This window comes from Cnephaeus nilssonii, assembly GCF_951640355.1.
Source record: "Cnephaeus nilssonii genome assembly, chromosome: 9".
Lineage (NCBI taxonomy): Eukaryota > Metazoa > Chordata > Mammalia > Chiroptera > Vespertilionidae > Cnephaeus > Cnephaeus nilssonii.
Window position 1 is genome coordinate 89,529,044 of NC_137080.1, and position 15,030 is coordinate 89,544,073.

The 15,030-nt window shown below is 41.8% G+C and overlaps 1 protein-coding gene across 1 annotated transcript in view; it reads right to left on the minus strand.

Moving 5' to 3' along the window:
- The window catches only part of ZFAND3 (zinc finger AN1-type containing 3), a 356,826-nt gene that overhangs the window by 64,974 nt on the left and 276,822 nt on the right, over positions 1–15,030 (minus strand). The window contains exon 4 of the mRNA XM_079780635.1: positions 11,894–11,959. Within this exon, the coding sequence (XP_079636761.1) occupies positions 11,894–11,959 (66 nt within the window). The remainder of the gene's footprint in view (positions 1–11,893; positions 11,960–15,030) is intronic.

Sequence of the window (15,030 nt, forward strand, 5' to 3'; positions counted from 1 at the left end):
ATGTGCAAAAGTGAAAATTTATCCACCTTCACCAGGTAGCAAACATTTATAGACTGAAGGACTCTCCTATAACATTAATTCTTAGTTTATCTGGTTTGTAATATTATCATATATCAGGCTTCTTTAAATATGAGGTACACGTATGCATAATTTGAGGTATCAAAGAACTACATGGAAAAACTACAATTTCTCAAATAGCAAGAAATCTCCTGATAGGTTAGTTTTTAATGCGTTGTATAAAGAAGTGTATTCAGCCCTAACCAGTTTGGTTCAATGGCTGGAGCTTGGTCTGCGGACCAAAGGGTGCCTGGTTCAATTTCAATCAAGGTTGCAGGATCCTCCCTGGCCCAGGCCCTGGTCAGAGCTCATGCAGAAGGCAACCAATTGATGTGTGTCTCTCACATCAATGTTTCTCTGTCTTTCCCTCTCTCTTCTCCTCTCCCTAAATATCAATGGAAAAATATCCTCAGGTGAGGATTAACAAAAAACAAATACCAAGAGTTGTATTCATTTAAAGGCACAAGTGACAAACAATTATACTACTGGAATGTTCATAAACTCCTGGATCAGACTGGTAAACCCTTTCAAAGCATTCCTCTGTGGCTCTGCTACAGAGTGCTCCTATCTCCAAGTCTAATTGCTGGGATCTAGTGAGGTTGAATGGTCAAAGTTGAAGAGAGCTGTATCTCAATTTTCCCAAATATAGTTGCTTCTCTGCTATATGCATTGCCAAGTCATATTTGCATTTTCTGTTCACTAAAAAACACAGTCCTACTTTTAGACTTTCCCTCCACATTCCAGTATCCCTTTATCATTCCTATTGACTCTAAGGAACCAAAGAACTTCTAAGCATATATGCATAGCCCATGGACACAGAGGGCCTGGGTAGAGGGGGGTGAGGCAGATGGGTAGAGGGGAAAATGGGGAACTTCTGTAATACTCTCAACAATAAAATAAATTAAAAATAAAAAAGGAACTAAATTCTAAGCATTTCACCAGGAAGCTAATCCTTTAAAAGACAAAGACCACACTAGTATAATATTTGCTCATAATGATTAGTATAGTTTATCCTCCCTGTGTTCACTTTTAAAAATAAACATTAGTTACATTTCCTGCTCTCTATAGCTGAAATTAGTAGTATTTATGTTTCTGTACTTGTTCTGTTTATGGGATCAGCTCCCAGGAACAAAATGCATATTTACCACTTCTTTTGCTTGTCACTACAGAATCTATTGCAGGAATGTCACAGTGGTCTTTGAATCAAGTACTGGGCTGGCAGACTAACTATAGTGCCTCAGCTGATCCTATATTCCACATAAGCAACCACTTCTGAAGGTGTGACCTATACCCATGACAGCAGATGATACAATAAGAGTATGGCTTTAATCGGCATGATTATGAAATACTTCTGAAGACTCTTCATGAGGGGGTTGCCTTAGAAGGAGACACAGGTATGAGGAATAAATGCCAGCCCACCTGCTGGCAGGAGAGGCAATGGGAATGTCTCTTCAGATAGATGAGCAAGCAGGAAAACAGATAACATAACTTGTCTTGGAAGCAAGCAGCACGATGAGACAGTAAAAACGCATCAGCATACATCATCCTATCATGGCCTAGTGTCATTCCCAGCCTCTATTAGCCCTCGCTGCATCAGCCCAAGTCCCAGACACTTTATCCTGTTTATAATTGCTGATGAGCGGTAATAAGGCCTCCATGCCTCAGCTCCGTCCGTTCCACTTCAGCACCCACCTATTAGGTAATAACTTTTATTTACAGCCTTGCTTGATGTGCTGTTCTATTAGTACAGCTAGGAACTGAGTAGAGCACAAAAAAAAAAAAAAAAAAAAAAAGTCTCCTTAATGGGCAGTATCATTGCGAGGCCCCGATGATTTATAATGCAGCATTATGGCTGTTCTATCTTGCTCCTTCTGGTAAGACTGCTTTGGGAAAGCTACATTTCTAACATGCTGCACTCTTAACAGGCACATACATGCTGTGGAGCAGCACCTGAAAAGAGACCCCCCCATATATCCACCCCCCCCCCAAATAATCCAAAAGTTTCAAAGGAGGAGAGGGGCATTAAATTCCCTTGATAACCTTTTTAAAACAATGTTGGCTCAGGCATTTTGCCCCAGTGGAGCAATAGAACAGCTAATTAATGGAAGTTCAGAACTTTTCTCCTTGGTAAGAGTGCAAGCTATGATAAAATAAATAACCACAAAGGCAAAAACCCTCAGTTGTAACTGCATTCAAGGATCCAAGCAAACTGAATTAGCACAAAGCAAGTGGACCATGAGCAGCTCAACACCACAGCCTAGGCTTCTCATACACACACATACCCCAAATAGCAACAAGCCTCATCACACTGCCTTTTCCTTTTCATACTGGAGTGCATTTTTATCCTTCAAGTACAAAAATCCCTGTTGGTAAGATTGGCATCCTGGCTTGATATTCATTTATATCAGCCTGTTCTCAGAAAGGAAGTCATTGCTTCTCTTGAGGAAAACCCAAACAAGGCCTGTGAAACAAGCCAATGACTTCAAGCTCAGCAAACTCTCATACATTACATGTCTAGCTAGCCTGTAACACAAACACAAGGACTGGGGACAATGGGACCTAACTCTCATTCAGGGGTACAAATGAAAAACAGTAAGCTCTCTTTAATCTTTTCTCGGATCTATACATTATATGAGGTGCTTTTAAACTCACCTGCTATTATGTACATATTGAGATCAAATCACCTAATTATACAGTGCTTTTCTATCTCATTCTATTCTTTAATATAAGCAACAACTCAGGCAGATTAAAGTTGGAATAGGCAAAAAACAACAACAACAAAAAAAAAAACACATGAAAAAGCATGTAGCAATTTATTTCCCCTCCCCAGTTTTCCATTCAATGGCCAAAAAGCACATACTGTCAGCAAATAAACGATGGCAAACCATGGTAACCTATGCCTTCCTCCCCTCCCTTGGATGGTAAAACATAACATGCACCTTTTAGATTAGACATTTTTTTTTGCAATCTTCCAAATAATTGGTATTCATTTTTGTCCCCTGCCTCAGGAATTAAATGAACTCCTTTAGGACCCAAAATGATGAATACACAAGGTAAAACTTTTTTAAAATACTTTTTCCTTGCCATGACAGGTTACTCTTTTGATCTTTCTTCAATGGTTACATTTAATGCAAAAAAATAAACTAAAATAAAAGGTTTATATCTTCCCTAATCTCCTCCTGATGGAAGGTTGCATATTACATAAGTAGGTCAAATTTCTAACTTTCTGTCTCAAATGCTGATACTGCAGACCAGAGGGAAAAGCTGTACCTTAAGGACCAAAAAGAAATAATTAAAAAAAAAACACACACCATTGAATTACATAGTTGAATCACACCCAAAGCTGCCTTCCTTTAAGCTATACAGAGTCCTTCTTAGAAGAGTCATTTACAAAGTGTAATATGGACCAATACAGTTTATAGTCAAGGACTCAACTCTCTAGAATTAAATACACTGGTTGAAATGTTTCCATGAATACTGACTTTACCAGGAGATAAAACACACAACTGTGGGTATTTCTAAGATTTACAGGGCCACTTCTGATTTAACACTGCCACCCTTTAGCTTCTGAATCAATTTAAAAGATCTTATAGAAACCTCACGGTAACAGAACAACAATGAAACATTCCCCTTTAAGTGGCTCCTGAACACTGATGTGGAAAGTGTTTAGTACATCAATCTTCTCTTATCTCCCAGGTGAAAGGGGTTTTCTTCTCTTGTCTTTGTAAAAACAGACAATAACATCACAAGCAGGTTGCCTGAGAGAAATGAGCCAAAAAAAGGTTTTAGGGAAAAAAGGGAAACAATGAACAATACAAGGCTATCTAGTTCATGTCACTGTTCATCATGCTGAAAGGAAAAAAGGTGACCTAAAACGTTAATAAACATGTGCTTTTCAAGAGGAAAGAAAAGGAAAAGCAGGCAAAGGATAGATAGTTAAACTGAATTAACATGCTTCTTACAGAGTGAAAAGATGATACTTTGTGAGAAAACCTGCATTGGTTTCTAATTGGAGTTTCTAGTCCCATCTGCTTTCATATCAAACAATACTACAGCTCCCGTATGGCCCCACAAATGGCTATTTTATTTGCTATTCTACTAACTATAATCACATTTTTAACATACACAGAGCATTTTATAAGTACTGCGCGCTAACCGATTGCGCCACTGGAGCTCCTACACAGAGCATTTTAAAACTATCATTTTTCAAGTCGATCAGAGAGAATATTATTTGCTCAACATATTTGCTGGAAGAAGAGTAATAGTGAATATAGATATAGTGGAGCAAAAGCCTGTAAACAGTACCATCAAGTCTGCAAGCTTGTTTATGACTTTTTATTTTAACTTCAAAAATAAAGGGACTATAAAATGAAAACACAAAATCAAGCCATGGAGTGGTTAAAACGGGGAAGGAACAATTTCCTTTTTTTCATATGCTAAAAAGTCTATGCTTTGATATAGTCAACCCAGGTCCTAGAGCTAAGAACTGCTTAATCCTCCATCTGGAAGGAGCAGAATCCTTGGGTTAGTCATGTTCAAGGATCCTGCTGGAGAGAGACTTTTTCTCTAAGAACATTTAAGACAAGACATGGTTCTATCTGTCCATTACAACTTAAATTTTAAATTTTACCAATAGAAAACTCCAATACATAAAATACAAAATAACTTCTTTTACTGTAACTCTGCAAATAAGTCTTATGAAAAAAAAAAAAAGGTTACAGAACATGTCTTTTAAAAAAAGGCAAAAAGACCTCCCACAAGGCACTTTAAACATAAAAAATATGACTTTCTGGCCCGGCCAGCAGGCTCAGTGGTTGAGTTTCTATGAATCAGAAGGTTGTGGTTCAATCCCCAGTGTGAGGGGTGCAGGAGGCAGCCGATCAATAACTCTCTCATCATTGATATTTCTTTTTTTAAATTTTTATTATTATTGATGTTTCTATCTCTTTCCCTCTCCCTTCCTCTCTGAAATCAATAAAAAATATTTTTAAAAATAAATAAAAAATATGACTTCCTGAAGATATTCACATAAATATCCAAACACCTTCCAAATAAAGTTGTCTAAAAAGGATGACCACAGCTCTGATTACAACGTTTTGGCTTAAGGTATAACTTAATAGTTAGAAAAGATGAAGGAGAAAAGGTAGTTTGTTGCCAAGGAAAAGGAACTCTTTTCCTTCACAATATATTCATTCTTGGCAGGAATGTTGTGAGAATTAACAAGGGAACATGTGCAAAATACCCAAAGCCTTTGAAGAAAGGTAAGCTCTCTCTAGTTATCTGAAGGTGTGATATGCTTTAACTCTCACATTCTAACCAAAGCAACCTGGGATTTGCAGCACTTTTCAACTCTTTGCTGACAGTTCCCAGAGCTCTACAAAGCCACAAGCAGCTTCACTTAATTTTTCTCTGCTTTCAATAACAAAATAATCATGGTGCTGCTGTTTATTTTTTTCCTATCTAAAGATTACAGAGTTTAACTGTTAATAATGCTATGTAGCCAAAAGCCAGCATCTAAAGAAAAGAGTTTCTGACCTAGTTCACAAATACAAACTGATCTTTTACTTGCCACTACTACTTTTTGCAACCTGCTTCTTAGACTTCTTAGACTTCCAATTACCACAGAGCAATTTCTTAAAAAGAGTTCCCTCTTGGGGAACTGGGTGAAAAAAGGTGAAGGGATTAGCCAAAGAACATATATGTATAACCTACAGACACAGACAATACTATGATGATGGCCAGAGGAAAGGGGGAACGGGGCTGGATGGAGGTGGACAGGGTGTGTGGGGGGGGGACGGGGGGGGGGAGAATGGGGATATGTATAGTGTCAATAGTAAAAATAAAGTAAAAAAAAAAAAAAAAAAGAGTTCCCCTCTCACTTTGATGGTTGTAGACAAGCCACTCTACACTGTTTTCCACCTGTTTAAATTACAATATCCTCAGATCAACATTAGTCCCCTGAAACAGAGACGTTATTAATCAACCACTCAGGCTTGTAATTATGAGCCTAATGCTAATCTTTAGATCTATTTTTCAAAGTACTAAAAAGAAAATGACCTGTTCACTGAAAAGGTCGCTAACCTTTTTTTTTTTTTTTTGCGTGTACTCTCTTTATTTGGCTATGTACCTTTAAATATGCATCCTATGTATTTGCTGGTTTTAGACTATATGTATGGACTGCTATATAATTATAAAATGAATCTGCAAAACAGAAAATTTAAAAGGCTGAGATAAAGAACTTTTACTATTTTCTCCCCATACCTCACAGATTATATATTACTAGAGGTCCAGTGCACGGATTCATGCACCAGTGGGGTCCCTCAGTGCAGCCTGTGGGGATCGGCCAAAACTGGCAGTCCAATGCCGCCTGTCACTCCTGCCTGCCGCTCCTGCTCATCACAGCCCCGCTATGCCTGCTGCTGCCACTGCTAGGTAGGCTCGCTGCCCCTCCGCTGCGGTCTCTGGGCTGCGGCAGCCAGCAGTGAGCCCTGCATTTAGCGCTCCCACTGTGGGAGCGCACTGACCACCAGGGGGCAGCACCTGCGTTGAGCGTCTGTCCCCTGGTGGCCAGTGCGCGTCAGCCACCAGTCAAACCAGTCGACCAGTCACTTAGGCTTTTATATATATAGATATGCCTTCTTCAGGGACTGTTGACCTAAAGAACCACTATATTTTAGCCTAAGTATCTTTTTCCTAACACATGTCATTACTATGCTGGAGGCTGCTTTAGGTCCAACCTTGTATTGAACCGACTGGTTTGGAGGGGGTCAGTAAGACCTAATTCACAGGGTCTCACTCCAAGGAAAAACTGATACTACTGTCAGGTAATTATTTACAGATCATCTATGCCTGAAGCCCTATGCTCTAGGAGCTCTTTGGGAGAGCTACTGTGACTGTGCCCCTTTATAGCAGAAGCACCACAGAGCATGCTAGAGGTATGAGCCCTCTCTTGAAGAACCTAGACATAAGGAATACAAGAACACTCCAGCAATGTAACACTATAATTGATGTTGACTCATAAGAAAAATGCTCAGAATCCCCATCATGGGCAGCCTGCTGATTCAAGGACAGACAAAAAGGTGGAGACAAAGACTGTCAACCTGCAGTTCTCAAAACAAATCATTCAATTTACCTCTGACAATCAGGAAACTCTGTCCTCTGGTGTCAGAGCCATAGTTTTTTGTTGTTGTTTAAATATATTTTTACTAGAGGCCTGGTGCACGAGATTCGTGCATTCAGGAGGGCCCTCAGCCCGGCCTGTGCCTTTCGCAGTCCGGGAGCCCTTGGGGAATGGCCTAAGGTGTCAGTCAGACATCCTTAGCGCTGCCACAGAGGTGGGAGAGGCCCCCGCCACCGCCTCTGTGCTCGCCAGCTGTGAGCCCCGCTCAGAGCTTCTGGTTGAGCAGTGCCCCTGTGGGAGCGCACTGACCACCAGGGGGCAGCTCCTGCGTTGAGCTGGAGGTCAGTGCATGTCATAGTGACCGTTGTTTCACTGTTTGGTCGATTTGCATATTAGCTTTTTATTATATAGGATTGATTTCAGAGAGAGCGAGAGAGATAGAAACATCAAAGATGAGAGAGAATCATTGGTTGGCTGCCTCCTGCATGCTCCACAATGGCGATCGAGCCCGCAAGCAGGGCACACATCCTGTCTGGGAATCAAACTGTGACCTCCTGGTTCATAGGTCAATGCTCAACCAATGACCCATACAAGTCGGACGTCAGGGCCATAGTAAGGCTAGTTCAGGAAGTCTGAGGGGGCACAGAGAGGCTTCTTGAAAAGTGCACCAGGCTGAACTTGATAACCTTTAATGTGCAGGCTGAGCGATCTCAACTTTTCTTCGGATTTTTTAGAAGATGACCTGCACATTGCATTAATTTCCTTCCAAGTCAGAAATTCTCTATCTTTTCCTAGGTAAGGGCTATGTAGTCACCTAAAAGAAGGCCCGGAAATGTGTGACTGAGAGCTCAATCCCTGCTTATCATTTCACTTTACGGAGACCTAAAAATATTACCATGAGTTCCTACTGTAATACTGAAATGCAACAAAAAATGTAATCAACATAAAATCAATTAATGAAACTAGGTATAGCAATGAATTCTGCACTTCTAGTCTTCTTTCTATCTAAATTACCTACTGATGTGTTATCCACAACATTTAATGGTTGGCCACTGTATACACATAATCTTTAATGATACAATTACACTGAAATAGCAATTACCTTTACAGATCTATTATGTGAGCTTTATGCATATTATTTCTTAGACCAAACCTATGCGATAGATTTATCATCCAATTTTACAGATAAAGTACAAATTTTGAGATATTAACTTATTTACCTAAAATCACATTTTGTAATACATAAAGCTAGGATCTGAAACCAAATCTCCTTTTAGAACTCACATTTTAAACACTACTTCATTACATGCTGTATTTCCAATTATGTGTCTCCCATTCTCCCTATTTCATTCAATGATATGTTTTTCCACCATCTGGCTAGGAGCATAATTATAATACAACTAGAGGCTCGGTGCATGAAATTTGTGCACTGGGGAGATTGCAGTCGGACATCCCTCTCGCAATCCGGGACTGCTGGCTCCCAACCACTTACCTGCCTGCACCCCTAACTGCCTCTGCCTCAGCCCCACCACTGTGGCTTTGTCCAGAAGGACGTCCGGTCTATCTGGTCTAATTAGCATATTACCCTTTTATTAGTATAAATGTGATAAGCAGTAACATGATGTAGTGCAAAACAACATAGGCTTTAGTATCTGAAAGATCTGTGTTTAAGTTCTGTTTCTATTTCTTACTACAATATTACTCCAAGAAATGTACTTAATTTTCTGAGTATCTATTTTGCCATCTGTAAAAGAGGAATAACTCCCTTGCAGATTTGTTCTGAAGATTAAATGGTCATGTATATAAAGCATATAGAATGGTGCCTGGAAATACAGTTAGCATGCAATAAATGCTATTATTATTTCCAGATACACAAAATAGTATGGGAGAAGAAAACACATGTCTAGAATATGAAGGACACAAGTACATAATATTCAAAGAAGGATTCCTACTAGTTTCGGTGCCTAAGCTGAGCACACGAGTCTCTTTTTCTCTCTCTCAGGATGACCCAATGTGCTTGAGGTTCACTCCGTGACTGCTACCTAAACACACTGGTAGTGTTAACAGGAAACCCTGCACTGAGGGCCAAGACTGGAAGGAAAGAAGAAAGACTAAAAGACACTGTGCATGTAAATTGTTGGACCTGAAATCAAAGGACTCTGAATGTTTTCAAGCTTCTAGCTGGAGTGGGTAGGAAGCTGGCTCTGACTTCCCACTGGCTAATCAGGATGGTCTGTCTCACTCCAGGGCACAGTTCTCTTCCATCTCCATTGGAACTACCCAGTGGAGCTTGGGTACTAAAGACAGGAGGGATGAGAGCATGCCAAGACCTTCTTACACAGCCCTGCCTCAAAACTGGTCATGTGGAATGGAACAGAAGAGTAAAATTAAATTCCAAGAGTTCAATGCCTGGATGCTACTTAGGAACTGTGCAAGGTCAGGCCTGTTTTAGTTTAACATAAAAACTATGAGCATTTGAAAGGGCTGAGGTTTCAGAATGAGTTTGTACATAGAAATAGTTTGGGCTATTTTTGTTGAAAAGTTAAAAGGACTTTTTAAATTATGAAAAATACTTTGACTGTGACCTTTAGAAAAACAATATAATTATTTTGACTCTTCCAAATATAATCCTTGAGATATTTTAAATAACAGGCAGCATTATTGGAAAAGGCAAATTTACTGTTTAAAATAAATTGAGCTATAGGCTAAGGGAGCAATGGCCATTATGACTGCTTTTTAGAGAGCTACAAGATTCATGACTTCATATTTAATAAAAATGTCATAGATGCACAAAGATTTTTGGGAGACTTTATGTATCTGGAAAGAGTAATTTCAGCATACCCCATGCACTGAAGATGAGAGAGAAAGTAATTTTCCAAAACTATTAGGATATTCTAATAGTCAAGTTAAAACACTGATTATCTGTACTATAACTTCTTTCACCTTCCAGTCTCCATCCTCTCTAATAAAATGGCAATATGCAAATTAACCATCACTCCGCTACATAAGCCACGCCCACCATCCAAGCCACGCCCACCAGCCAATCAGGGTGAGTATGCAAATTAACCCCAATTCAAGATGGCTACAGCCACAGAGAGCAAGGTTTCCCAGGTAACAGAGGAAGCCAAGCTTTCCATAGCCGTTGCAGGCCTAAGCCTCCACTCAAACTACAAAGTTTCAGTTATAGAAGGTAAACAAATTCAAACAAATGGCGGCAGAATGGAGCTTGAGAGAGCAGGCCAGGGTTTCCGGTGGCAACAGGGGAAGCAAAGCTTTCCGCACACCCTGGCCGGGCTCACCCGCTTAAGGCTACAAAGTTTCAATTGTCGAAGGTGAATTAACTGCCACAGAAATGGCTGCCGCCCCAGGCTACAAAGTTTCAATTGTAGAAGGAAAATAAATTCCAGATACCAGGGCCTCCCCTTGGGTTGCCAGCGGGTGTGGCCGGCCTGCAAACCACCACAGGCCCCTCGCTCAGGCCGCCCCACACCCCAAGGGAACCCCCACCCTTATCTGTGACACCCTTCAGGGCAAACCAGCTGGCCCCCACCCGTGCACCAGGCCTCTATCCTATCTAATAAAAGAGTAATATACAGATTGATCATCACTGCAACACACAATATAGCTGCCCCCATGTGGTCAAAGATCCTGCCCCCATGTGGACACAAGATGGCCACTACAAGATGGCCAGCAGGAGAGGGCAGTTGGGAGGGACCCGGCCTGCAAGGGAGGGCAGTTGAGAGGGACCAGGCTTGCAAGGGAGGGCAGTTGGAGGTGATCAACCCTGCAGGAGAGGGCAGTTAGGGGTGACCAGGCTGGCAGAGGAGGGAAGTTGGGGGCAAACAGGCTGGCAGGGGAGCAGTTAAGCATCAACCAGGCTGGCAGCGGAGTGGTTAGGGGGTGATCAGGCTGGCAGGCAGAAGCGGTTAGGGGCAATCAGGAAGGCAGGCAGGCAAGCAGTTGGGAGCCAGCAGTTCTGGATTGTGAGAGGGATGTCCGACTGCCCGTTTAGGCCCGATCGGGCCTAAACGGGCAGTCGGACATCCCTTCAGGAGTCCCAGATTGGAGAGGGTACAGGCTGGGCTGAGAGACAACCCCCTGCCGTGCACGAATTTTGTGCACCGGGCTTCTAGTTGTTTAAATAATTTTTGTAGTAAGTCCAAGACAAATTAGCCACATGCTAGAAAATGGGCAATATATGTTTCATATTATAATATTCTTCAGACATTAGGAAACTGCCTATCTTCTTGGTTCTAGCTGACAGTATAACTCAGTTAATTTGACCTCCAAGAGCACCACTTTGACCTCTGCTCACACTCCACTCCCAATATTAAGCACAAACTATATCACTTCAAAATTGATGGAAGAAATTAGAGAGCATCCTGGCAAGGACACCACATTAAAACCAGTAGCTATTTTCTGTGAATAATTCAGATAAGAATGAAGCCAGATAAGAATGATGTCTGGCCCTAGCTGGTTTGGCACAGTGGATAGAGTGTCAGCCTATGGACCAAAGGGTCCTGGGTCAGATTCCGGTCAAGAGCACGTACCTTGGTTGCAGGCTCCTCTCCGGCTCAGGCCCCGCAACCAATCAATGTGTTTCTCTCACATCAATGTTTCTCTCTGTCTTTCCCTCTCTCTTCCACTCTCTAAAAATCAATGGAAAAATATCCTCGGGTGAGGATTTAAAAAAAACAACAAGAATGATATACATACCTGTACCACAGGATCTTTTGGTTGGTGTGATTAACGAGACATGAGCTGTATCTGTGCATGGCCCACCTAGAAACAAAAAGGCAGGCACATCAGTCAGGACATACCGGCTACATGCCCATAGCTGCTATCTTGGATAAAGAGAAACCTAAAAAGGCAGGGATTAACCTGCAAATATGCATAATAGGAAAGATGGAAAAGGTGGTGATAATGGTAGATGAACTTAGTTCGGCAATTTAGATCTATATTTTCTCTACATTAGAACAAGCTTTTTGTTAAAAACTAATTGAATATCACATAATGTTAAAAAGTTAAAGGATAAAATTTTAACTAGAATTCCAATCCAGTGAGAAGAAATTACCCACAAGTTTGGGGAGATGAGTTTTTCTACAAAGCAACAAGCAGGAGTACACCCTCGTAGGCTGATCTCAGTTGTTATCCTACCTTTGAATTCATTGCAATACTAGCCTTATTGGGGGGGGGGGGGGGGGGAAGGGGGCTGCCTAAGGAACAACAAACTGCTTGTCAAAAGAAATAAAGATCATTTTAATATATAAAGAGAGCATTGGAACCAAGAAAGAAATGTCTAGTTTAATTATAAGAATACTAGAGGCCCGGTGCACGAAATTCGTGCACGGCGGGGGGTTGTCCCTCAGCCCAGCCTGTACCCTCTCCAATATGGGACATCCCTCTCACAATCTAGGACTGCTGGCTCCCAACTGCTTGCCTGCCTGCCTTCCTGATTGCCCCTAACCGCTTCTGCCTGCCAGCCTGATCACCCCCTAACCACTCTGCTGCCAGCCTGTTTGCCCCCAACTTCCCTCTTCTGCCGGCCTGGTCACCCCTAACTGCCCTCTCCTGCAGGGTTGATCACCTCCAACCTCCCTCCCTTGCAGGCCTGGTCCTTCTCAACTGCCCTCCCTTGCAGGCCGGGTGCCTCCCAACTGCCCTCTCCTGCTGGCCATCTTGTGGCGGCCATCTTGTGTCCACATGGGGGCAGGATCTCTGACCACATGGGGGCAGCTATATTGTGTGTTGCAGTGATGATCAATCTGCATATTACTCTTTTATTAGATAGGATAGAGGCCTGGTACAGGGGGGGGGGGGGCAGCTGGTTTGCCCTGAAGGGTGTCCTGGATCAGGTGGGGGTTCCCTTGGGGCGTGGGGCGGCCTGAGCGAGGGGCCTGTGGTGGTTTGCAGGCCGGCCACGCCCCCTGGCAACCCAAGGGGAGGCCCTGGTATCTGGAATTTATTTTCCTTCTACAATTGAAACTTTGTAGCCTGGAGCGGAGCCAAGCCTGGAGCTCCCTCTGTGGCCGGCAGCCATTTCTGTTGGGGTTATAATTGAAACTTTGTTGCCTTAAGCCGGTGGGCCCAGCCAGGGTGTGCGGAAAGCTTTGCTTCCCCTGTTGCCAGCGGCAACCCTGGCCTGCTCTCTCAAGCTCCATTCTGCCGCCATTTGTTTGAATTTGTTTACCTTCTATAATTGAAACTTTGTAGCTTGAGTGGAGGCTTAGGCCTGGCAAGGGCAGGCGGAAAGCTTGGCTTCCTCTGTTACCTAGGAATCCTTGCTCTCTGTGACTGTAGCCATCTTGGTTTGGGTTAATTTGCATGCTCGCTCTGATTGGCTTGTGGGCGTGGCTTGTGGGTGTGTCGGAGGTATCGTCAATTTGCATATTTGTCTATTATTAGGTAGGATGATATAAAGAGGGCATTCATGGAATCTTTGAGAATCCAGAAATCTGATGAATAGGCATAATTCAAGAGTAAGCAAAAGATTTAGTCAGTCAGTGGGTGAAGGATTGAAAAGCAATAATTTCAAGACCATCAACAAATTCTTAAGTTGGTTCAGAATCAGGACTACCAACAAGTTAAGTTGATACTGATATATACCTCAACACTTCCTACCAACCATGTCCTAACTTCTGAAATTAGAAGTTAATAAATAAACATAAAGACCACTGGTTCTTGATATGCCCTGGAAAGGGCCGTGGTGATGATCATAAAGAAATAGAACACACAGGCAAATGTTACACATATTTTCTGAAAAGGGTCCCAGGTGACTATGACTAGTGAAGGTAAACATGGTTAATTGACAGAGTTGTGTATCACCCAGAAGAAGATTTCATATCACTGAAGTTACTAATCGAAACAAAAGAAAGATGAAAAAGCTCTGAGACCTATTCTTAGAGTTTATGCCATGAAGATCCATGGGATTTAGGGGCCTGGAAATCATGCCTAAGAGTTCATTGTTAGTCCACTCTTTCCTACACCAAGGACGTAACAGCAGTTTGGCAAACCTTAGTGGGTATAAGAAGACACAGAGGGGAAATGGAAAAGGGGAGGAAAAACTAAGTAAGTGTATTATTAATGTCAAAGAGCACTTAGCAAATACCTACTATGTGCCATCATGGGTAAGTCTCATGCTCAGGGAACTTAAATCTTATTAGGAGGACAAAATTTGTGTAAATAATTGAGAACAATACATGATAGCAATAAAGAGCTGGATCAAAAATGATCAAGTGTCAAAGAATATGGAACCAGTAAAGAATGCTAAATGTCATCAGAAAGAAGGATATTCATCATTGGCCAGCATCACTTGGAAATACTTTTGAAGAATTTCAAAATGAGGCAAGAATAAAATGAAAGTTAGACCAAAAAAGCAGGGCATTTTTCTACAAATGTCACTTCCCCAGAGAAAGCTTAACATACTAAAATTAAATAGGTTCAAATAGGCAACTGTGACATGAAAATAAGTAACATGGAGCCCTGGCTGGATGGCTGAGTCGGTTGGAGCATCATCCCATACAACAAATGGTTGCAGGTTCGATTCCTGTTCAGGACACATACCTGAACTGAAGGTTTGATCCCCAGTTGGGCGTGTACAGGAGGCAACCCATCAATATTTCTCTTTCACATCAATGTTTCTCTCTCTCCCTTCCTTCTTCTCTCCCCTTCCCCTTTTCCTCTCTCTCTCTAAAAATTGATAAACATATCCATTGGTGAGAATAAAAAACAAACAAAAAACAGTGCAAGCTGCTTGATTGAAACAGGAGACTAATGTACATTTATTATGTTTGTATATTTTCAGAAAACAACTCCAAGACCAGGTGGATTCCTGCAACAGAGAGGAATTGACA